Source organism: Lissotriton vulgaris, chromosome 9 (assembly GCF_964263255.1).
Source record: "Lissotriton vulgaris chromosome 9, aLisVul1.2, whole genome shotgun sequence".
Classification (NCBI taxonomy): Eukaryota; Metazoa; Chordata; class Amphibia; order Caudata; family Salamandridae; genus Lissotriton; species Lissotriton vulgaris.
The window spans coordinates 146,112,699-146,137,518 of NC_141697.1; the positions used below are offsets into that span (position 1 = coordinate 146,112,699).

General features: G+C 48.3%; 1 protein-coding gene across 1 annotated transcript in view; it reads right to left on the reverse strand.

The window, feature by feature from the left end:
* Positions 1 to 24,820, reverse strand: part of MGA (MAX dimerization protein MGA) — a 734,728-nt gene that overhangs the window by 63,649 nt on the left and 646,259 nt on the right. The window contains exon 23 of the mRNA XM_086937233.1: positions 7,925 to 8,104. Within this exon, the coding sequence (XP_086793359.1) occupies positions 7,925 to 8,104 (180 nt within the window). The remainder of the gene's footprint in view (positions 1 to 7,924; positions 8,105 to 24,820) is intronic.

A 24,820-nucleotide genomic window follows, 5' to 3' on the forward strand; every position in this document is an offset into this window, starting at 1 on the left:
GAGGAACGGACGCCCTTTGGAAAGGTTTTGTGTATTCCACCACTGCAGAGAGTGAAGGGTGCAGTCGTCTACCAACACCAGATCTGTTAGCTGACCTTGAGCCTGGTTCCACTGACATGCCAAACACTCCTGTAAGGGACGCATTTGGAGTCTTGCATGAGGGACTATGAAAATGAAACTAGCGCTGGTAGTGAGTGTTTAGGTTGAAATGTTGCTATTAGAGCTTGTATGGTGCTAATTCTGACTGGGTTGGGTTATGCTAGAGCTTTTGAAGTGTCTATTGTAGCCCCTAGATACTGTTGTATGTTGGATGGTTGGAGATGGGATTTGGTAATGTTTACTGTGAATCCCAAGGTGTGAAGCAGTTGGATTGTTTTGTGTATGTGTGTTGCACACAGCTGCTGTCTGACTTGGCCTTTATGAGCTGTTATCACAAACCTGAGGTATTTCCTGTGAGCAGGATGAATGGGATTGCGAAAGTAGGCATCCTTTAACTCTAGAGTGGTTAGAAAGTCGCCTTGTTGGAGTAGCGGGAGTACCTATTGGAGAGTGTCCATATGAAAATGGTCTGAATGAATGTACAGATTTAATGGCTTGAGGTCCAGTATTGGTCGGAGAGAGTCGTCCTTTTTTGGTATTAGAAAGTATAGTGAATACACTGATGTGCCTTGATGAGACAAAGGTACTGGTTCATTTGCACGTTTTTGTAACAGGGAGAGAACCTCTTGTTTGAGAAGAGCGAGAGGTTCTGTGGACATTGGGCGTTCTCTGGGAGGAATGTTTGGTGGTGTACCAGTGAGTTCCAGGCACTAACCATTCTGGATAATTTGTCTTACCCACTTGTCAGCTGTAATGGAATTCAAGACAGGTAGGAACTGTGAAAGGCGTCCCCGACAGGAGTTGTGACTGCTTGTGAAAACTGCTGTGCGCTTTATCTGCCGATCTGCTTATTTACTCATTAGCATTTTTAATCTTCCAGCGCTACTCTATTGCTGTTTATGGTATCGTTTGCAGCGCATTTTCACGGAAACTGATCTCAATTTATTGACTGCTGTTTGCTTGTGTCTAGCGCTCTGCTTATTAGCATTTCATTATTGGTAGCGTTTATTCACTGCTGCATTCGCGTTTTCCCCCAGGCGCTCTTGCCGTGCTGACCCCTCCGCCTCCATTTTGTTTGTTGTTGTCCTCGTGTGCCCGCCCCGCCTCCCAGCTGAGACGCCCTCGCCCCTCCCCCCCCACTATCCATATATGACAGTTCTTCCCGCGCGCAGCGTTCACGCGCAGCGACCGCGCCCAATCCGCGCCGAAGGTGCGCCAAAGGTAAGCCCGTCTGCGCCCGGACCGCGCCTAGCGCCTGACCCCCTGCCCCTCGCGCCGCCCAGCCCTCCCGCATTACCTACGATGCCACCACCCTCCTAGCCCTTAACTCCGGCCGCTCCCCCAACTGCGTCCAAGCCGCTCCTGGACACACCCATGGACCTTTCTCCTGCTACTCCTGCAAATTCAGCGGCACCGACAACTACTCCGGTACGACCACTCCACAGACTCCCGACCCCAACCACCTACAATGCATCCTTCTCAACACCCGCTCGGTCCACAGACACGCCATTGACCTATGGAATCTACTAGACACCATCTCTCCAGACGTCGCCTTCCTAACAGAAACATGGATGAACGCTTCCTCCGCCCCAGACATCACCATTGCCATCCCTGAAGACTATAAGATCACACGCAAGGACCGTTCCGGCCACACAGGAGGAGGAATCGCTATCGTCCATAAGAAATCAATCCGTATCTCAACCAGCTCTGACGCCAACCTCGCCAACTCCGAACACCTTCACTTCCAAATCCACATCGACCCCAAGACCACACTCAGAGGCACCCTCCTCTACAGACCACCAGGACCCCGCGCAAAATTCAGTGAAGACATCACGGACTTCATCACTCCACACGCGCTCCCCTCCAAAGATTACATCCTTCTGGGAGACCTCAACTTTCACCTTGAAAAGATCAACGACCGCAACACCACCACCCTCCTGGACAACCTCGCCAACCTCGGACTTAAACAACTAGTCACTTCCCCCACCCACATCGCAGGTCACACACTCGACCCCATCTTCACCTCCAGCAATCAGGTCTCCTTCAGCCACACTACGGATCTCCTCTGGACTGACCACAGCTGCGTTCACTTCACCTACAACAAGCCGAAACCCACCAACCACCTCCAACCATCTCTGCAAAGAAACTGGAACAAAATCACCACCGACCAGATCTCCGCATCGCTCCTTCTAAACACCCCAGCCCACTCTTCTAACCCAAACCAAGCCGCCGCCAACCTCACCCTATGGTTATCCAACACCGCCGACACCTTAGCACCACTGAAAAAACGTCAAAGCAAACCTGGCAGCAAGAAGGCCTCATGGTTCAACGATGATCTTAAGAAGTCCAAGAAACTCTGCCGCTCCCTTGAAAAGGCCTGGAAAAAAGACCCAACCACTAGCACCAAGGACGCCTTCAAAAACGCCACCCGCACTCACCACCAACTAATCCGAAAGGCCAAGAAAACAGCATTCAAGGATCGACTTAACAACAACGCCCACAACAGCAAGGAACTTTTCAACATCGTCAAGGAATTTTCCAATCCCTCGGCCAATTCCAACGACATCACCCCCTCTCAAGCCCTCTGCGACTCCCTAGCCTCATTCTTCCACAACAAGATTGCAGACATCCACAACAGCTTCGACAACCAACCCGAAGACCAACCCACCCAACCATTTGCTGAACTTTCTCCCCCCTTGAACACCCTTAACGACTGGAACCCAATCTCCACTGAAGACACCATCCGCCTGATGAATTCCATCCACTCAGGATCCCCCACAGACCCATGTCCTCACCACATCTTCAACAAAGCAGACTCCGTCATAGCACCGCACCTCCGAGACGTCATCAACTGCTCCTTCAACTCCGCCACCTTCCCGGAAGACTGGAAACACGCTGAACTCACCGCCCTTCTGAAAAAACCCACAGCGGACCCCACCGAACTCAAAAAATTACCGCCTCATTTCGCTCCTTCCATTCCCGGCCAAAGTCATCGAGAAAGCTGTCAACAACCAGCTCGCCGCTTTCCTCGAAGCCAACAAATCCCTCGACTCCTCACAATCTGGCTTCCGAGCAAAACACAGCACTGAGACCGCCCTCATCGCAGCAACAGACGACATTCGAACTCTACTGGACAATGGAGACACAGTCGCCCTCATCCTCCTCGACCTCTCTGCAGCATTCGACACAGTCTGCCACAGCAACCTTTTACAACGCCTCAATAACATCGGAATACAAGGAAAAGCACTTGAATGGATCACCTCGTTCCTCACCGGAAGAACCCAGAGAGTCCGCCTTCCACCATTCAAGTCCAAGGCCACTGAAGTCATCTGTGGCGTACCACAAGGATCCTCACTCAGCCCCACCCTCTTCAACGTATACATGAGCCCCCTCGCGGCCATCGCCCGCCAACACAACCTCAACATCATCTCTTACGCGGATGACACTGAACTAATCCTTTCTCTCACCAATGACCCCAGCACCGCCAAAACTAACCTACACGAAGGAATGAAAGAAGTTGCCGAATGGATGAAACAAAGCCGTCTGAAACTGAACTCAGACAAAACAGAAGTCCTCATCTTAGGTACATCCCCCTCTGCACGGGACGACTCTTGGTGGCCGGAAGCCCTTGGAAAAGCACCCATCCCGACAGACCACGCACGGAACCTAGGCGTCATCCTGGATTCTTCACTCTCAATGAACAGACAAGTCAGCGCCGTATCCTCATCCTGCTTCAACATTCTTCGCATGCTCAAAAAAACATTTCGCTGGATCCCCACCGAAACCAGGAAAACAGTCACCCATGCTCTGGTCACGAGCCGACTGGACTACGGAAACACCCTCTACGCAGGTACTACCGCTAAACTCCAGAAGAAACTCCAACGAATCCAAAACGCCTCAGCCAGGATCATATTAGACATCCGGCGCAACAAACACATCTCTGGTCACCTAAAAGACCTCCACTGGCTACCCGTCAATAAGAGAATCACTTTCCGACTGCTAACCCACGCACACAAATCACTCTACGACATCGGACCAGAATGCCTCAACTCACGACTGTCCTTCTACACCCCCTCCCGCCAACTACGTTCCTCCAGCCAAGCCCTCGCCACTGTACCTCGCATCAACAAGACCACCATGGGAGGCAGATCCTTCTCATACCTGGCTGCTAAAACATGGAACTCACTCCCCGCTCACCTTCGCCTTACCCAGAACCACCTAGCATTCAGAAAGCAACTTAAAACGTGGATATTTGACAAGTAATCCTCCTCCCCTTCCTAAGCGCCTTGAGACCCCCTGGGTATGTAGTGCGCTATATAAATTCTCTGACTTGACTTGACTATTGTTGTTTCCTCTATATCCTCCTCGATTGTACCCCCGGGAGGAGGAAGGTTGATTTTGTAAGTAGAGGAGGTATTGTCTGATGACATTGTTTTGGAGCCGGCCCTATAAAAGGAGCGGCAAGAGGAGCTTCTATTAGAGGGTAGTTGAAGGGCTCCCATTGATTTGGCAGTTTCTGTATCTTTCTTAATTTTGTCTAATGAAGAGTCTACATTTGGTCCAAAAAGATGTTGTTGTTCAAAGGGTTGGTTTAGTATCGCTGAGTGTACTTCTTGTTTGAATCCGGAGATTCGAAGTCAAGCATGGCAGGGTAGCAAGATGCTGGTGTTAATGCCATGGGATGCTGTGTTAGCGGCATCAAGTGCACATTTTAAAGAGGAGTTTGTAATTAATTTACTCTCTTGATTGAGGTCGCTGGCTTTACTCTTGTATTGATCTGGTAAATGCTGTATTAGCTTTTCCAGTTCATCATAATGCGCTCTGCCATAACGTGCTAGGAGGGCTAGCGCATTGGCAATACGCCAACTATTAGCAGCTTGTGACGCAATTATTTGCCTAATGCGTCTATAAGCATGTTGTTTATGCTCCGAAGGTTTGTCTTTCGTAACTTTTGGTTCCGAAGCTTTGTTTTTAGGTTTTGGAACCAAAGGCTTATCTTTGGGTTTCGGCTCCGAAGATTTGGGTTTAGGTATTGCCGGTTACTAAATTTTTGGTTTATGAGATTTCAGGTCAGAGTCTTTCGGTGCCAAAGATGGCATTGGTTCCATACTTGGATTTGGTTTTTGGTGCCTGAGATTGTGTTTTGGTACCTTGGGGACGGCTCGATCCCAAGCTAGAGGCTTTGTCTTTTAATTTGATAGCCAGGCCGGAGGGTGAGGCATCTGAACCATGTTTTTGGTGTTTCCCTAGGCCCGAGGGCAAAGGTAGTACTGGAGCCTTTATGTGTTTTTCGGTGACTTGGGGCTTGTTACTCACAGTTCATTGAGCTGGAGTGATGTGAGAGTCTTCCTCCATGTCGGAGTCGTCAGCTTCAGACATGGAGATTTCTTCCTCTTGTTCAGCGCTGTACTGATGAGTCTCCTGTTCCATGAAAATGTCTGGCACCGGGATAGTGCTGCGTCACATCTTGTGACGTCGAGCCAGACGGTCATGAATCTCTTCGATCGGAATGATCGACAGGCCTTGCAGCTGCTTTCTTTGTGCTTCGGGGATAGAGACAGATTAAAAACTTTCATGTAGGTCTGTGTGTGGAAATTTAGCACCACACCTAGGGCATTTTTTAAATGGAGTCCGTTCCATCGACTGCTGGCGTGTTCGGCGTGGGTAGGCCTTGCAGCCCACATTGAAGCTCTCAATCAAAGTTGCTGGATTTCAGCGATGCGCATCAAAGGGGAAACCCGGGATCGAAACAATACTGTCGAGGGGAATGATTGCGCGCCGAAAAGGTTCGAAGACTATCAATACCCAGAGCACAGCAAAACACCTCCGAAGCCGATGGCGGATAAAAACAATCTGGAGAGGGAGTCAGTGCCCATGCGCACTATTGTCCTAAAGAGGAGTCACCTACCTCGTGACGACAAAAGACTTCTTCCAAGACAAAAACAAAGTGCAAACATCCGAGCCCAACACCAGCTGACGATCTATGCGCATGTATACGAATCTACAGCTCATATGCCTTGAACATTCTGTTAGAATGTTTTTTTTTGTCTCAATGTAGGGCTACTTCAGAATTAGCACCTCAGATGCACTATGGACCACCACTGCAGATGAGACACTTTCCTGCGTTGGTGGCCCATATGGCCATTCAAGCTCTGTTTCAGGAGAAGCGTCCAACCCACTGGCATTTTGTATGTCCAAGTGAAGTGCATCATCAGTATAGTAAGGGGGAATAGCCCACCCCCTTCCAACTTATCAGTGCCCTTAGAGGCGCATATGTTTCTTAGTAAAGGATCATAATCACAGCAAACGGAGCGTGGAACCTCTGCTGGTAGTTGCATCGTTGTAGAGTCACTGAGTTACAGGCAGGTGCTAAATCAACAGGTTGTGCATTTGTAATCTCATAGCGCAACATGTGTCCAGCTTGAGCATACAGAGCTAGTAGAGTCAGTATCTGCGTCGGTATGGCAGGAACCTCTTGGTGAAAATTTGACAAGACTGTACCAGAGCCAGTATGGGCCTAGTAATGGTTCTTGAGGGGACAGACGCTGTCAGGCAAGGGCCCGCTGGCAGTAATCTTACTAGCTGCTACTGCAGCTTAATGGGGTGCAAAGGTGCACTAAAGAGATCCGGAATCACCCCATAAATTTGCAGCATGACCTCCTGGAAGACCACTATGAGCTTTGGGGTTGATTACAGGCCCAGAACCTTGGAGTATGCCAGGACCAGCTGAGGAATCGGTTCCGGAACTGGGGACATCAAAAGGGGTGTTCATGTTAGTGCCTTGTTTTTTCGGGCAAGAGTGGATTATGTGGTCAAATCCAGCTTCATCTTTTTGTTTGCGCTTGTACTTTGACAACACAGCTGAAGACTTTGAACTGGAAATTAATTGCTTGTCAGAGTGACTGCAGGATTGACACCACAACTTGGAGTAGGACCGGAGCTTCAACTGTGAACTCTTGTGTTTGCTGAAATAGAGCTTAGCCTCCAGGTCCCCAATCGCCTTTGGGTGCATGAAGGGACACTAGTCACACAGTTGTGACCGAAGACCAGGCACAAGACAAGCTGGGTCCAGACATCTGTTTTCTGCAGCCTTGGCACTGCTTGAAGTCTGTCATTTTTGGAATGGGACATAGCAAATTGACCAATTTTGGATCAGACCTTCATATCAGTGTCAGTAGGTGTAGAAAGGAACGGACGTCAGCATAGATAGAAGGAACTTACTTGCAGCTCTGCTCTGCCACTCGGGTTAGGACGGAGATGCATAATGCCAAATGCCGGCATGCAGGTGCACATCTGTTGAATTTCTCTGGACCTGGTGTGGTACCAGTGAATATTCTAGGGGTAAGGAATTTGCAAATGGAAGTGAGGAAAGTAATACTAATTTATTCAGATTAGAGTCCAAAAGAACTTTAGGCATGAAATTTGGGTTAAAGTGAATTTGCCTTCTAAAAAACAGAGGAATGTTTTGTTGATTGTGAATGCTTAAATTCCCCCTTCTCATCTGCATGAACAGGTAAGGAGGCAGATTCAATGGGTAAAAATAAAGCATGTACAAAAACTCTGATGGGGGAGGTGGGTGAAGGAGTCAGCACATACCACATGGAGTAAGTAGTAGGACAGGCATTGGCGAATTAGTTATTAATAATTAATTTCAGCATTTTATTTGTGCAGGACAGGGTCTATTTCATTGATAAATTATCTGTATTCTGCTCCCTGAATTTACAAGTAAGATGGAACGTACACAGAGGGCAATACAAATTAATTAGTATTTGGACCCGTTGCACCCTTTAATCTGTCAGCTTGCATGTATAATAACAAATCTAACCTTGCTGCGCTGTTAAAGTGTTGCATTTCACTTGGGAACTCAAATCATCTTGAAAGACAGCAGAAGGATGTGATAATGACTGCCCAGACATAAGTGAGTTCTTAAGAGAGAGGACTTGTCCTTGAGGGGTCATCATCAATCTGGCACCAGTTAAATTTATTGGGGATGTGGTAGGCTCCTCTGTTGCGAATAAAGAGAAGCAAAAGAAATATTTAGGAACTCATTTTCTCAGCATTCTGATTAATTTTATTTACAAATGTGGTGAGGACATCGTAACAAAGATACGTTTTAAGTTGTCATTATTTTGCCCCTCATGACGACAAACCTTTAATTGGATATTCACCTTTCATGTGAAGTGCAGCACAAATATACCACGCTAGTGAAAGTGGCAAAAACATTAAAATATAAAAAGAAGTCTCAAGAAACAGTTAACCATTGCACTTATTGAATACAGTGATATAAGCACCACAGGAACACAGAGATTCATTAAAGAACAAGAACAGATATTAACAAAAAAAATGTAACCTCTGTAAAGTTATTTCTGGTGGAAACTATATATTCCCATAAACTACTCACCTTATGACTATTTCTCAGGAGCCCAACTGGTTATACAAACTTTTTTTCTAGCAATATGTACACTGTTGGGATGGAAAAGTTCCGTGCATGGAAAAAGTCATTAGCCCACCGATGTCTGGATTCTTGGTACTGATTTTTGTTGTCATGGAGAACACGGATCATGTGTGTGTGCCATGACATAGGCCTGTCTCATGGACTGCGGCCTCGCTGGACTGTAAGGGGCGCACACAGCGCTACACTCACTGTGGCAAAAGGCTACTGCCTTTGCCAGGAGTTAAGTAGCACAAATTAGGTGTTGGCAGCATGATCAGTAGAAGTGAACAGGCCAAGTGTGTGATTGGAGTGATGCCTTAGAGCTACTATAGTAAAGGCTTTTGCTGTGTGCTTAACTCACCCTTGGCCCACATCAAGTTAGTATGTATGGCTGTGCAGAATCACCGGGCCGGAAGGCCCGAGGGTAATTTGTTCTGCTATATAGTGCTTCAAGTGCTGGAACACTTTTGACATTTATCTGAGTAAGAGTGGGACTCAGACTACTAGTGGGGCCAACTTGAATGTTGCCTATTTTGAATGGGGAATAACTACTACCTCTAGGGAAAGCAAAATGGGACTCATGTACCAGCATATTGAACACTAGAGCCCTGACTTGGGTATTGTTTGTGTATGCCACATTTCACCATGTGTTCCTATATAAATAATCCTATCATAAAAGAAAGTATTTGACTTGACAATCATTTGGTGATGCTATTGAAAGCAAGGTGAGTTGTGAGCCTGTGTTCATGCTACTGCATTTACCCCCCTGCCCTGAGAAACCCTGGAGTACTCCACCCATGCTACCACTGAGAGTCAACTGCTAAAGGGGTATTTGACCCAGCTGCCCAGGACCCATAGTAGGTTGGGTCCAGAGATGTAAGGAATAAAAAGCCTCAACCACCACAGTTGGGCCCAGAAGCTCCTGCTCGCCCCATGACACTTTAAGAGGGGTTCTGCCATATACTGGGTCTCCAGGGGGCACCTAGTAACTTCACGGTTCTGCCCGCTCAGCAGGTCTAGGCATACCAGACTTTGGGAACAATCGTTTTCCATTCTTGCGCCATGGTTTCCTTAGAAATCGTACAGGGTGGTCCCTAAACCAGATGGTTTCCAGATTCCTTTGGGCCAATTGTCGTCCTCAGAGAGCGCTGAACTTCTCGACTCTCCCAAGGGATAGACGCGGCTGGGCTGCCCCCAACTTCCTATATTACTGGACTTCGATCCGACAGCAGATGGCTGTGCTACTAAAAGGGGAAAGGGCAAGATTAGAGGGTGAGGTCTATATTTCGATATATGAGCTATTAATAGGAACCAAAGCTAGAGGGTGTCTGCTGTGGCACACCGAGCTCAGCTATATAAAAAGGGTTAGATTTAAGATAGCGATCTGTGCATTTAAGGTTTGGACTGTGTGAACGTTTACACCCCTATATATATATATCAATGGGTCACTCCCAGGTATTTTTTAATGATGGGTATATGAAATGTTGGTATGAAAAAGGAGTGAGGATGGTTGGGGATGTAATGGATGAGGGAGGGGGATAGTATCTTTTGATCTGATCAAGAATAGGTATAGAGTAGAGAGCAGGCAATTCTTTAAATATCTCCAAATAAGAGACTTTTTGATTAAAAGGGTGGGGGTTGGTGTAGCTTTGCAAGGGTGGCATTGATTGAGGTGCAGCTGAAGGGGGCACGTTCGCTGGACATGATGTATTAATTTGCTAAATGAATACAGGGTGATCTAACCAAGCACTGTGATTGCTGGCACCTGCTTTTACAAGTTGGGTCAGGGGACGCTGAAGTTTGGTTGCATTTAGCCCAGACATCTCTCATGGCTGCCAACCTACAGATGCAATGCTTTAAAATGTGGTTTAACCAATACATTACTCCGGCTAAGATTGCAAAGTGGGGAGGTTCGGCTGGGTCACAATGCCCCCGCTGCTATTGTCATGCAGCTGATATTGTTCACATGTTTGCATCCTGTCCCAGCATTGATACTCTTTAAAGAGATGTCATTGGCATTTTGGAATTGAAATTGAGGTGCCAGATAGGTCGCCACCGCTGATCTTGCTAGGGGTGGGCAATATTGCAGTGTCATGGCAAGCTCAGGTATTCTAATTTATTGCCATGACTGTACTAAGGTTCTGCTTAGCCACTCATTGGCTGGACTTAGTTCCACTATCCAGTTAACAGTGAATGGGTAGACTCTTGGCGGTGTATCGGTGGGAAACAGCAGTAAATGCACGGAGAGGGCGTAGAGTGCAGAAAAGAGGGGCGGAAATCAGGGCACCACTGAGTACGTGGATTAGTGAGAGAGAGGAAACAAGGAATCATTGAGGCAGTTTACACATAGGGCAGTGAGGCAGCATGTGGGGCATTAAAGGGTGAACAGGATGGTCCCATAGGAAACAAATATCGTACAAGGGGTTCAACCCTATAACCTAAAACTGACTGACTTATGATATTAATAAGAACTGTTGGTAAAATAATTTACTTTATTGACAATGGAAGCTGCTTTTTTTGTATGTGCATACTGAGGGACACTGCGCTCTGCTTATTCATTTTTTTCCTTTAATTCGGAGCGCGGCTCCCACTTCAGGGACACCAGGCTCTGTTTTTTTAAAACTTTAATTCGGAGTATGTGCCCGCCTTAGGGACGACATGCTCTGTTTGTTTATTTAAAAAAAAAATGTTTAATTCGGAGCGCGGCACGCGCATCAGGGACACCGCGCCTTCTTTGTTTATTTATTTAACTTTAATTTGAAGCGCGGCACCCGCTTCAGGGTTATCGGAGTATAAACGTACCCACATTTACAGACGGTCCTGTGTGAGAGATACAAATAGATATTATCACTGTGTGCAGTATATAATTTATACATAGGGGAAGGTCACGCTGTCACTGAAATGCAGTAGTGAGCATGCCACGGGTCCAAGCTGGACGAAAAACAAGACCCTATAAATGAGACCATGGTATTATTTATCACACAGAATAGAAGTGAGCTATGCAAGGAGGTCTGTGCAGATAGAAGCACCCTGTCCTGTCACAGAGCTTCCTTTCCAATTGTACCATGTTTCCTCATACATGTAGCAGTGGACACTTTCAGTGTCGAGAATAAATGCAGAACAATTGTCAACGAATAAAATTAATGGAAATTAAGAGAAAAATCTCAGTACAAAGAATATTCATCCAATGAACAAATTAATCTGGAATGTTGACAAATAATTCTGTCACAGGAGCTATCAATCATCCTTTGCAGAAATAGATCCAAGAGAAGGGGGCAGGAAAGAGAAAGATTGTTCACTGCATCTGCATATAAATAGATTTAATTCAACTGAAGTCTTGGATTTGATCATCCCCTCGGCGTGAAGGAAAATGCTACTTACCAGTATGCATCTGTTCTTTGCATGTAGAGCTGCAGAGTTACACACTGTGCATAGATGGCCACCTAGTGTTGGGCACGGATGTTTGCAGTTTGTTTTGTTGTAGAAAAGTCTTTGGAAGTCACGAGATAGGTGACTCCTCCTTTGGATGATACTGAGCATGGGCATCGGCTCCATCCCCAGATTGTTTTTCGCCATTAGGGAAATGATGGAGCTGTACAAGAGTTAGTGATGTCCATGTGATTTGCATCTAATTAAGACAATACTGGAACAAATAAAGGTAGCCGGGGAGGCGGGTGGGCGTGTGTAACTCTGCAGCTCTACATGCCAAGAACAGATGCATACTGGCAAGTAGCATTTTCTGTTCGAGGCATATGAGCTGCAGATTACACACTGTGCATAGATTATATAGCAGTACCCACACCTAGCGGCGACCACCAGTATATGTTGCAGTTGTTTGAAACAGAGTTATTAGTACAGCCTGGCCCAAAGTGGCTTGTTGTTTAGTTTGCACATCTACACAGTAATGCTTTGTGAATGTGTGCGGTGTAGACCATGTAGCTGCTTTGCATATATCATCTAGCGGAATGTTCCGTAAGAATGCCATTGAAGCCCATATTTTCCTTGTAGAATGGGCTTTTGGAGGAATTGTTAATTTACATTGGGCTTTGTAATAGCATATTTGTATGCATTTAATAATCCACCTGGCGATCCCTGATTTTGATATGGGATTGCCTTTATGTGACGATGAGGAAGACACAAAAAGTTGTTTTGCGAAAAGCTTGTGTCCTTTCAATATAGTACAGTAATGTTCTCTTGACATCTAAGGTGTAGAGCTCTTTCTGCGACTGTCTGTGGCTGCAAGAAAAATACGGGCAGCTCAACAGATTGATTTAGATGGAATGGTGAAATGACTTTAGGAAGCAATTTAGGATTAGTGCGAAGAATCACTTTGTTATGATGCATTTTCAGAAAGGGTTCTTGAATGGTAAACGCTTGTAGTTCACTAACCCTTCTGAGAGAAGTAATGGCTACTAGGAAAGCTACTTTCCAGGTTAGGAATTGCAATTCACATTTATATAATGGTTCAAAGGGAGGTCCCGTTAACCTTGTGAGAAGTACGTTTAAGTTCCACACTGGTGCCGGTGGTGTTCTGGGAGGAATTATTCTTTTGAGTCGTTCCATGAATGCTTTAATAGCTGGTACTCTGAAAAGAGATAGATGTCTATTTTGTAAGTACGCTGCAATGGCAGCGAGGTGTAGCCTAATAGATGTATAGGCTAAGTTACACTTTTGAAGGTGTAATAGATATCCTATGATGTGTTGAATAGACACGTCTAAAGGATTAATTTGGTTGTTTTGGCAGTATATGACAAACCGTTTCCACTTAGCAGCATAACATGCTCTAGTAGTAGGGCGTCTAGCTTCTTTGATAACGTTCATACATTCTGGGGGAAGGTTTAGGTAACCAAACTCTATGACCTCAGAAGCCAGATCGCTAGGTTGAGATGAGCTGGGTCCGGGTGTCTTATCTCTCCATGGTTCTGTGTTAATAGGAGTGGAAATAAGTTTAGTTTTTGGAATGGTACTACAGACACCTGCAACAGCGTGGTGTACCACGGTTGTCTGGCCCAAGTTGGAGCGACTAGGATGAGCGTCAGGGAATGTTGCTGTAGTTTGTGTACCACTAACGGAAGTAGTGGGAGAGAAGGAAAAGCGTACGCAAATAGTTTTGACCAATTCATTCATATCACATTGCCTTTGGACAATGGGTGTGGGTATCTGGCGGCAAAGTTTGGGCGTTTTGCGTTTTCGTGGGTGGCAATGAGGTCTTTTTGAGGTTGTCCCCATATTTGGAAGAACGGATGAAGAACTTGTGGATGAAGTTCCCACTCGTGGATCTGCTGTGTTTGACGACTTAGCAGATCTGCTGTAGTGTTCTATACTCCTGGAAGGTGTTGGGCTAAGAGGAAGATCTTTAGTGGTATAGGCCATCTCCATATTTGCTGTGCTAGCTGAGAGAGCTGCAGAGAGTATGTCCCCCCTTGTTTGTTTATGTAGTACATAGCTGTCATATTGTCCGTGCGGACTAAGACAGCTTTGCCTGACCCTTGAGTTTGAAACGCTTTTAGGGCTAGAAACACAGCTAGCAACTCTAAGTGGTTGATGCGATGAAGCTTTTGTTGCGGTGTCCACCTGCCTTGCATGGTCTGATGCAGTAGATGAGCTCCCCTAGCCAGAGAGCGATACGTCCGCTGTCCTGACTATTTGAGGAACTGGCTCTAGAAACGGTTGCCCTTTGGATAGGTTTTTGGTGTTCCACCATTGCAGAGAACGATAAGTCCGACTGTCTACCAACACTAGGCCTGTTAATTGACCTTGAGCCTGGTTACATTGGCGTGCTAAGCACTCTTAAAGTGGACGCATTTGCAGTCTTGCGTGAGGTACTACAGATATCCAAGATGCAATCATTCCTATGAGCTGCATGAACACTTGGGCTGGTAGCGAGTGTCGCAGTTTGAATTTTGTTAGGAGAGTCTGTACACTTGTTATCCTGGCTGGAGAGAGATAAGCTAGTGTTAGTTGGGTGTTCATTGTAGCGCCGAGATACTGTTGTATGTGCGAGGGTTGTAGATGCGATTTGGTGTGATTTACTGTGAATCCCAAATTGTGAAGCAGTTGAATAGTAGCGTGAGTATTTTGCACACACTGGCTGTATGAGCTGGCTTTTATGAGCCAGTCGTCTAGATATGGGAAGAAATGAATATGTTGTCTTCTTAAGTGTGCTGCTACGACTGCTAGGCATTTGGTAAACACCCTTGGTGCTGTTGTAACTCCGAATGGGAGCACTTTGAACTAGTAGTGCTCCCCGTCTAGCACAAATCTGAGATATTTTCTGTGCGCTCTGTGGATGGGAATATGGAAGTAGGCTTCCTTGAGATCTAGAGTGACAAGGAAGTCGTTTAGTACCAGAAGTGGAAGGACCTGTTGGAGTGTGACCATATGAAAATGATCCGACTGTATGTAAATGTTTCCCTACCGGATTTCCTTTGGCACGAGGAGCTTCACGGACTTCTGTTGCTGCCTGTCTTCCCATTTGCACGCAAGCCACTTTTCGCGACACCCGCTTCGCGGGTGCCACTCATCCGCCTCCTAAGGCTGCCACTCGCTGGTGTGAGCGGCTCTGCAGTCGGCAGAGAGTCACACGCTCCCAGCTGAGGAGCGGCCTGGTGAGAGTACACGGGGCGAGTCTGAGCGTTTGAGCCTACCAGGGGGACTGCGAGGACCAGCAGCCCCAGCTCTACACAGCTGGTCCTCTTCCCCCGGCGGCCACGCCCCCAGCCTCCAGCATACTTCAGACGCGGTAAACGCCAGCTGAGTGGGTTTCCCTACCGGATTTCCTTTGGCACGAGGAGCTTCACGGACTTCTGTTGCTGCCTGTCTTCCCATTTGCACGCAAGCCACTTTTCGCGAAACCCGCTTCGCAGGTGCCGCTCATCCGCCTCCTAAGGCTGCCACTCGCTGGTGTGAGCGGCTCTGCAGTCGGCAGAGAGTCACACGCTCCCAGCTGAGGAGCGGCCTGGTGAGAGTACACGGGGCGAGTCTGAGCGTTTGAGCCTACCAGGGGGACTGCGAGGACCAGCAGCCCCAGCTCTACACAGCTGGTCCTCTTCCCCCGGCGGCCACGCCCCCAGCCTCCAGCATACTTCAGACGCGGTAAACGCCAGCTGAGTGGGTTTCCCTACCGGATTTCCTTTGGCACGAGGAGCTTCACGGACTTCTGTTGCTGCCTGCCTTCCCATTTGCACGCAAGCCACTTTTCGCGACACCCGCTTCGCGGGTGCCGCTCATCCGCCTCCTAAGGCTGCCACTCGCTGGTGTGAGCGGCTCTGCAGTCGGCAGAGAGTCACACGCTCCCAGCTGAGGAGCGGCCTGGTGAGAGTACACGGGGCGAGTCTGAGCGTTTGAGCCTACCAGGGGGACTGCGAGGACCAGCAGCCCCAGCTCTACACAGCTGGTCCTCTTCCCCCGGCGGCCACGCCCCCAGCCTCCAGCATACTTCAGACGCGGTAAACGCCAGCTGAGTGGGTTTCCCTACCGGATTTCCTTTGGCACGAGGAGCTTCACGGACTTCTGTTGCTGCCTGTCTTCCCATTTGCACGCAAGCCACTTTTCGCGACACCCGCTTCGCGGGTGCCGCTCATCCGCCTCCTAAGGCTGCCACTCGCTGGTGTGAGCGGCTCTGCAGTCGGCAGAGAGTCACACGCTCCCAGCTGAGGAGCGGCCTGGTGAGAGTACACGGGGCGAGTCTGAGCGTTTGAGCCTACCAGGGGGACTGCGAGGACCAGCAGCCCCAGCTCTACACAGCTGGTCCTCTTCCCCCGGCGGCCACGCCCCCAGCCTCCAGCATACTTCAGACGCGGTAAACGCCAGCTGAGTGGGTTTCCCTACCGGATTTCCTTTGGCACGAGGAGCTTCACGGACTTCTGTTGCTGCCTGCCTTCCCATTTGCACGCAAGCCACTTTCCGCGACACCCGCTTCGCGGGTGCCGCTCATCCGCCTCCTAAGGCTGCCACTCGCTGGTGTGAGCGGCTCTGCAGTCGGAAGAGAGTCACACGCTCCCAGCTGAGGAGCGGCCTGGTGAGAGTACACGGGGCGAGTCTGAGCGTTTGAGCCTACCAGGGGGACTGCGAGGACCAGCAGCCCCAGCTCTACACAGCTGGTCCTCTTCCCCCGGCGGCCACGCCCCCAGCCTCCAGCATACTTCAGACGCGGTAAACGCCAGCTGAGTGGGTTTCCCTACCGGATTTCCTTTGGCACGAGGAGCTTCACGGACTTCTGTTGCTGCCTGTCTTCCCATTTGCACGCAAGCCACTTTTCGCGACACCCGCTTCGCGGGTGCCGCTCATCCGCCTCCTAAGGCTGCCACTCGCTGGTGTGAGCGGCTCTGCAGTCGGCAGAGAGTCACACGCTCCCAGCCGAGGAGCGGCAGGTGAGAGTACACGGGGCGAGTCTGAGCGTTTGAGCCTACCACGGAGACTGCGAGGACCAGCAGCCCCAGCTCTACACAGCTGGTCCTCTTCCCCCGGCGGCCACGCCCCCAGCCTCCAGCATACTTCAGACGCGGTAAACGCCAGCTGAGTGGGTTTCCCTACCGGATTTCCTTTGGCACGAGGAGCTTCACGGACTTCTGTTGCTGCCTGCCTTCCCATTTGCACGCAAGCCCCTTTTCGCGACACCCGCTTCGCGGGTGCCGCTCATCCGCCTCCTAAGGCTGCCACTCGCTGGTGTGAGCGGCTCTGCAGTCGGCAGAGAGTCACACGCTCCCAGCTGAGGAGCGGCCTGGTGAGAGTACACGGGGCGAGTCTGAGCGTTTGAGCCTACCAGGGGGACCGCGAGGACCAGCAGCCCCAGCTCTACACAGCTGGTCCTCTTCCCTCGGCGGCCACGCCCCCAGCCTTCTCCTATATTACTGCTGTGTCAACTACCGCGCCGCGGGACGCAGCGCGGGGCGAAGACCGGGCAAAGAGCGGGCCGTTTGAGGCCGTTAGAGCCCGGACCGGGCCACCTCTCTTGGCTCTTCACTCCATCCTACAAATTCAACTCGCAAGCCTCTGCATATGTCTGTCATGCCCGGTAGAACAAGAAGCAAAACCAAAACAGCGATGGCCGTAGCCCAAATTACTGGGCCAATAGACCAATTCATTTCCCGGGTTAACGATACAATCGATCACAGTATCTCTTTACTGGAACGCAGAGTATCATTGGACCTTATGAACGCTAAACGCTCGTCCCTGGGCCCTATATCAACTGCAAGCTCACCTTCCCAGCAAATTGTATCCAATTGTTCCCTTCCATTACCCCAACCTGCTGTCGTTCCACTTACAGTACTAAACCTAGTTGACTTATCAGTCTCTCAATTAGAGTCTGATTCATCATTTGTTGACCTAGAGGCCACCCCAGACCTTGAAGCTTGCCAATCATCTGAAAGGCTAGAGTCCACCAAAGACAAGTGTCCTCAAGCATCAGGGGAAGGAGGCATTCCTGTATCGTCTGGACCAAGGAATATGCCCAAGACCAAGAAAAAAGCTAAAAACAACATCAGGAATCATAATCTTGTGTCACCAGCCCCAACTTCAACTACAGGCATTCCTTGTTGGGTCGAAAATATGGTAGCTGACTTAAAATCAGATCTTGAAGCTACAATATCGGCTCAAATTAAGCCCTTAATGTCAAAAATTGATAGACTAACATCCCTAATCAACACTAAATGGACAAATAAGTCAAGTGGAAATGGGACCACTCAGATACAAGGGAAAACCAAAGAAGTGACTTTGGTGAATAACATCAATAGTAACCTACCTAAAGACTCCACTGTAAAAGCCAAAGCTACATCTGATAAACCAGGAGCAGTACCGCCCCATCAGGCTCAAAGGGGGGAAAATGTTCCTGTGCCCTTACCAACTCCTAGTGTTAAAGACCCTATTACAAAGCCCAACACACCTTCCGGCTCCAATAAAGTACTTAATCAATCTACTAAGGGTCCTAAAAGCTCAGCCACCACTTCGTCAGCAACTACCTCCCTTAACAAGCCCGTTGATTCTAAGACAAGGCCGGCTCGTTTTAAATCAATCAACTTGCCACCGGAAGTCTCACCCTTTGTGGTTGTGCTGACGGGGGTGCCACCTCTGAAGGAGGGTAGTAGAGAAACCCTTGTCGAATTAAAGAACAAATGTGCCCAGTGGCTCCACCTGCATAAACCACTGCCCAATAACATGTGTGGCGAAATACACGCAGTTAGAAGAGGGGATTGGGTGGGTAGAAACACCAAGACCATAGCAGGCGATGTTATAACCATCAACTTTAGGGACGTAGGGGTAGTGAATTATATTTGTAATTCACCTAACAGTGGGCCGGCTACTCAAATTCACCCACTTCCCTTGTCTTACTTTCTACCCATGCCCCCCAGACAATATCCCCCCCAATTCAGTTTTCCTTTAAATAGAGGGTATATACATGCTCCACATCATACCATCCATCAGTGGCAGCAACCATGGCAAGGTCCACCTCCTCCCTTTGACCCATTTGTGTCTCAATTTGCTCACTGGAATAGATTCAGCGTGCTAGAAGAGGTGGACTGACTTAATTCTGCTGAAGCTCTTCCCTTGCATCTTGACATTAATAGGGGTGAGGAGAAGGGTTCACTAGTCATGTCTTACCCACTATGTTCTAACTCTCCAACTGAGCCAGCCGCTAACCTGACCAAGTCACCATCCCCTGCCTTAGAGAGGGAATGTATGGAAGCCCCTAGTTTAAGAGATATCAACGGTACTAGAGGGGAAACCGCCAAGGATAAAATAAAAATCCTTAGCTGGAACGTTGCGGGTATTCACAGGAAACTGGACCTGCCTGAGTGGAGTGATCTGGTAGAAGCACATAAGATTTGTATGTTCCAAGAGACTTGGAGCACAGAACCACTCCACCGGGTTGGGTTTGTCACCTTTTTTATCCCAGCAGTGAGACCCATGAATGGGAAGGGGCGCCCTTCGGGGGGTCTTATTACTTGGGTAAGCATCTCCCTGAATTGTAGAATAATATCCAAGCAGATAAATAACCCAGACATTCTAGGCATTCTACTAGGCATTCCATGTAGAGGTCTGTCTCTAGCTCTTTATATAATGTTTATGCTAGAGGCACAAAAAATGGGTACACCTCACCCGTAATAGCAGACCTGGAGGTGCATCTCAGGGATTGCAAAGAAGCTGACTACACCCTAGTAGCAGGTGATTTCAATTGCACCTTTGAGCCACTCCCCCTAGATGGCATCCCTGATTTGGGTGAAGAAGACAGCAGATGGGGTATCCCTTCACTTTCCATCCCTTCGATTAGGCGCTGGACCAGCAGTGCAGTACAGCTAAACGCACTGACTCTTGAGTTTGGGCTAAGAGCCGCTAATGGCCGTACACCTTCCGACCGGATGGGCGCCCCGACGTTCAACAGGGTTGGTCACACCTCAAGGATTGACTATATCCTGTTGGACCTGGGGCTTTGGAACAGGGTCGAAGACATGACAGTCATACCGACTGTCGAGAGCGACCATAACTCGCTTTCTTTAACCATTACGAATCCCTGGTCTAACGAAGCATTGCCAGCACCCCCCAAACACTCACATAAGGTCACTGTCTCTTCCTGTGGAAGGCGTTTAAAGTGGGACAAAGTTGCCAGCAATCCTGGCAAACTTGCTAATATAGAGGTGATTCTCGCGGCCTCACAAATGGAACTTGACTCTATCGACTTAGCCACGGTAGTGGATAGGGCAACACCCATTTTTGAAGCTGCTGTTAAGACTATAGGTGAAGTCTTCTGGGTTAAGGGCAATGCTGGGAGGCATATGTCCCAGAATAAATCCAAGGGTATGCACGTCTGGTATACAGCAGCCTGCAGGAAAGCCAAGTCCCGGCTAATAGAGGCCGTTAAAGGCAAATCTCAACCCCAAATACAGTTAGCCAGGAAAGAACATAAGAGAATATTAGGTCTAGCAAAAAAGGAGTGGGAGGAGGCTTACAGGTCCACTCTTAAAGAAGCTAGTTCTAAGAGGGATCCAAAAAGATTTTGGGATACTATTAGAGCTCGGAATAGGCCAGACAGCGATTTAATAACTTGTAATATCCCTAGTCAGGCGTGGGTCGATCACTTTTCCAAGCTCTATACCCGCCAAGCTGACCAATTGCAGACGAGCGACTCACAAGGGGGGGTTGGGGGCTTATCCATGCTCCCTCCACTGTGGAACATTCAGCCTAGCGACCTTGATTTTACCATCAAGGAGGTCGAATACGCAATAGGCACTATTATCCCCCAAAAAGCGGCTGGTCTGGATGGTATCCCCGGTGACCTTTTAAGATCAGATACTTCAAAGTGGGGAAAACTGATCCATTCCCTACTCGTTGCTATCTGTAGGGGCGCCCCGGTCCCCTCCTCGTGGAAGGGGGCGGAGGTGGTCCCCATTTAAAAAAAAGGCCCCAGGGATGATCCGGCAAATTATAGGCCCATTAGCCTGTTCGATATCAGCCAAAAAGTAGTTGGCAAGGTTCTTCTGCTAAGAATTCTTAACTGGGTAGACGAAAACAAAATCCTTACTGACTACCAGGCGGGCTTTAGAGTGGGAACTGGGACAATCGAGCAAGCTTTTAGGCTTATGATGGTCTACTGGAAAGTTGTGGTTATAGGCAAGGGCAGTCTTTATCTCGCGTTTATCGATTTAAAGACTGCCTTTGACCTTGTACCTAGAGAGACCCTATGGAGCGTTCTGGCCGATATGGGGTTACCACACTACCTGCTTGTGTTGCTTGTTAGGCTGCACGAAAATAGTTTTCCCCAGATTAGGTGGGGCCCAGGGGGGGAAAAAACCAGCAGTATCCCGGTAGAGAGAGGTGTCCGCCAGGGATGTGTGCTAGCTCCCACCCTTTTCTCCCTCTACATCAATGGGGTGGTTGAGCACCTTCGGAAACATCCCTCAGATGAACCATCCCTGGCTGGCGAACGCATACCAACCCTTCTCTTCGCGGATGATACGCTTTTAATATCCAAGACCCCAATAGGCCTCCAAAGACTTTTAAATAACTTTCAATCTTTCTGTGCTAGTCGCGGCCTGGTAATTAACACAAGCAAGACTAAATATCTTGTTTTGAACCCTCCCAAAAAACCAGTCCGCTCTCCTATCCTGAATGCCGAACCACTGGAGAGGGTAGAAGTTTTTGACTATCTTGGGATACGCCTCTCACACAAAATGGATTGGACACCTCACTTGGACAAAATGCTTTTAACCCATAAGAGAATTACAGGAGCTCTCTTGAAAGAACAACGCTCCTGTATAATAAGACCCATAGCTACAGTCTTAGAAATATATTCGGCTAAGGGTGTCAGCTCTGCTCTCTATGGGGCTGAACTCTGGGGGTCATCCATTTCCGATGCTCTACCAAGATCAGAGATGAAATTTTGCAGAGCAATTATGTCTTTACCGCAGGGAACTCCCACGGTCCCACTAATGCTGGATCTGGGATGTCGCCCAATTGATGACCTCGCAAAATTTCGCCCACTCCTGCTCTGGGCGCGGCTTTGGCGTGTGGAGGAACTCAGTAAATATGCTCAAGGCCTGGCAGAAATCATGTCACTACCAGGGTGGCACAAAATTAAATGGTTAAGAGACATGAAGTTGCTGCTATCTAATCTGGGCCTAAATGATGCATGGTCAAATAGAACTTCACCCCCGAAGCTAACGCTCAAGAAACTATATTGGGACTGGATCTCCTCAAAAAGAAACACTAGTACTACTATGGGTAGACTTACGGAGGACTTTTTGAAGTTTAAAGACCAACCCAAGCGGGAAGTGTATCTTGACATTATTGAAAAACCCTTTGATAGGGCCTTATATTTTAAATTCAGAGCAGGAACCCTTCCCCTTCAGTCTTTTACATCGAGTTGGAAATCACGTGAACAAACCACAGAGCTTTGCCCAGCGTGCCTAACAAAACTAGAGATATTGGCACATTTGATGTTCGAGTGCAGTGAATATGCAAATCCAAGAAGGGTTTGGCTCAAAAATTTATGTCGGCAGTTGGGTACTAGGAGTCATGTGACTGCAATCAGGATATTAATGTCTGATAGCCGTGCCACCTATCCATCCGTACCAAAAGGCTTAAATTGACTGTTTAATTCCTTTTAAAAAATAGTTGCTTCTTAATGAACTGCTCTGTAAATCTGCGAGAATGGTTTACACTCACTTCTTTGATTTTTTAAACTGTTGTACTGTGATTTACGTGTTGCTTTTATGGTAATTCTTTTATCGAAATAAAGCCTTTTTGACTTGACTTGACTTGTAAATGTTTAGAGGTCTGAGGTCTGGGATGGGTCTTAGAGATCCGCCCTTCTTTGGTATTAGAAAATATAGGGAGTATACTCCTTTGTTTTTCTGATGCTCTGGAACTATTTCCATTGCGTTTTTCTGCAGGAGGGATATTACCTCCTGTCTGAGCAATGTTAAATGTTCTTATGACACTGGACCCTGCTGGGTGGTATGTTTGGGGAGGGGGGAGGGGGGGTAGATGTTAGTTCCAGACAGTAACCTGATTAAAATATTTGGAGCACCCACCTGTCTGATGTGATGCTTTTCCAGGCTGGCAGGTATTGCTGAAGTCTTCCCCCGACAGGAGTGGAATGGGACGGGGGAAGGGAGTCATTGGGCAGGGGTAGAGGCAGACTGGGAGTTGGTATTTTTACCTCTGACTTTGTTATTGTTACCCCTGTAGCCACCCCTTTGGTAGATTTTGCTGTAAGTGGACTGTGTAGGGGCTTTGTATGAGGTAGAAGCGGAGTCTGACGAGTATTCCCTGGTGGCACCTCTATAGGATGAGCGACAAAATGAACGTCTGGGAGCCTGCGACTGCAGGGCTCCCATAGATTTGGCGGTGTCTGTATCTTTTTTCATGTGATACATCCACTTTAGGTACAAATAGGTGTTGCTCATGAAAGGGTTGATTAAGAATGGTACTTTGTACCTCAGGTTTAAATCCTGATATGCGTAGCCAGGCGTGTCTGCGTGAAACGCTGGTGTTAACTGCCCTAGAAGCAGTATCTGCTGCATCCAGTGCACACCAAATAGAGGTGTTTGTGATTTCCCCTCTTGGATAAGCTTGTTAGCTCTATCCTTGTACCGGTCAGGTAGGTGTCTCATTAATGACTAACTCATCATAATGTGCCCTGTCGTATCTGGCTAATAATGCCTGTGTATTTGAGATACGCCACATGTTTGCTGCTTCAGACGCTGTTCTTTTCCCTGATGCGTCACGTAGCTTAGACTCCTTATCTGGTGGTGGAGCATCAACCGATGTTTGTGAGTTTGCTCTCCTGCGTGCATTGGGAACTACAAGTGAGTCTAGTGAAGAACCTTTAATATATGCTGGGTCTGAGGGGGCAGCTTTATATTTTTTTTCTATACGAGGGTTAATGATCCGAGTCCTGACTTGGTCCTTGAAGACTTCAGGAGCATGCCTAATCACTCCTTTGAACATTGGTAAAATGGATGAGGACCTTTTTGCATTATCAAATGTATCTATTAGGAAGTCTTCTTCTACAGGGTCTGTGTATATGTCCACCCCATAATATAGTGCAGCCCTGTGGATTAATTCATTAAACCCTATAGTGTCTTCTGGTGGGGAAGGCCTTGAGGGGTAGAAGTCATCCTGAGGGACCTTTGGGACATCTGAGGTGGTATAATTATCCCACGGGTCAGGTGATCGTGTAGAAGTGGCTGGATCAGGTATATGACCCCTCCATATCATCAATCAATCAACCAATCAATCATAACACTTGTATAGCGCACTACTCACCCGGAAGGGTCTCAAGGCGCTTGGGGGAAGAGGTCCGCTACTGCTCGAACAGCCAGGTCTTGAGTTGTCTCCTGAAGGCGAGATGGTCCTGGGTCAGCCGAAGGTGGATGGGGAGGGAGTTCCATGTCTTGGCCGCCAGGTAGGAGAAGGATCTGCCTCCGGCGGTTGCTCTTCGAATGCGTGGTACGGCGGCGAGGGCGAGGCTAGTGGATCGTAGCCGGAGGGTGGTCGTTGAGGTACTTGGGGCCCAGGTCGTGTAGAGACTTGTGTGCGTGGGTGAGGAGTCTGAACATGATCCTCTTGTTGACGGGGAGCCAGTGTAGGTCCCTCAGGTGGCCGGCGATGTGGCTGCGTCTGGGGATGTCCAGGATGCGTCGGGCGGAGGCGTTCTGGATGCGTTGGAGTTTTTTCTGTAGCTTGGCTGTGGTTCCGGCGTAGAGGGTGTTTCCGTAGTCCAATCGGCTGGTGACGAGAGCCTGGGTGACTGTCTTCCTGGTTTCGGTTGGGATCCATCGGAAGATC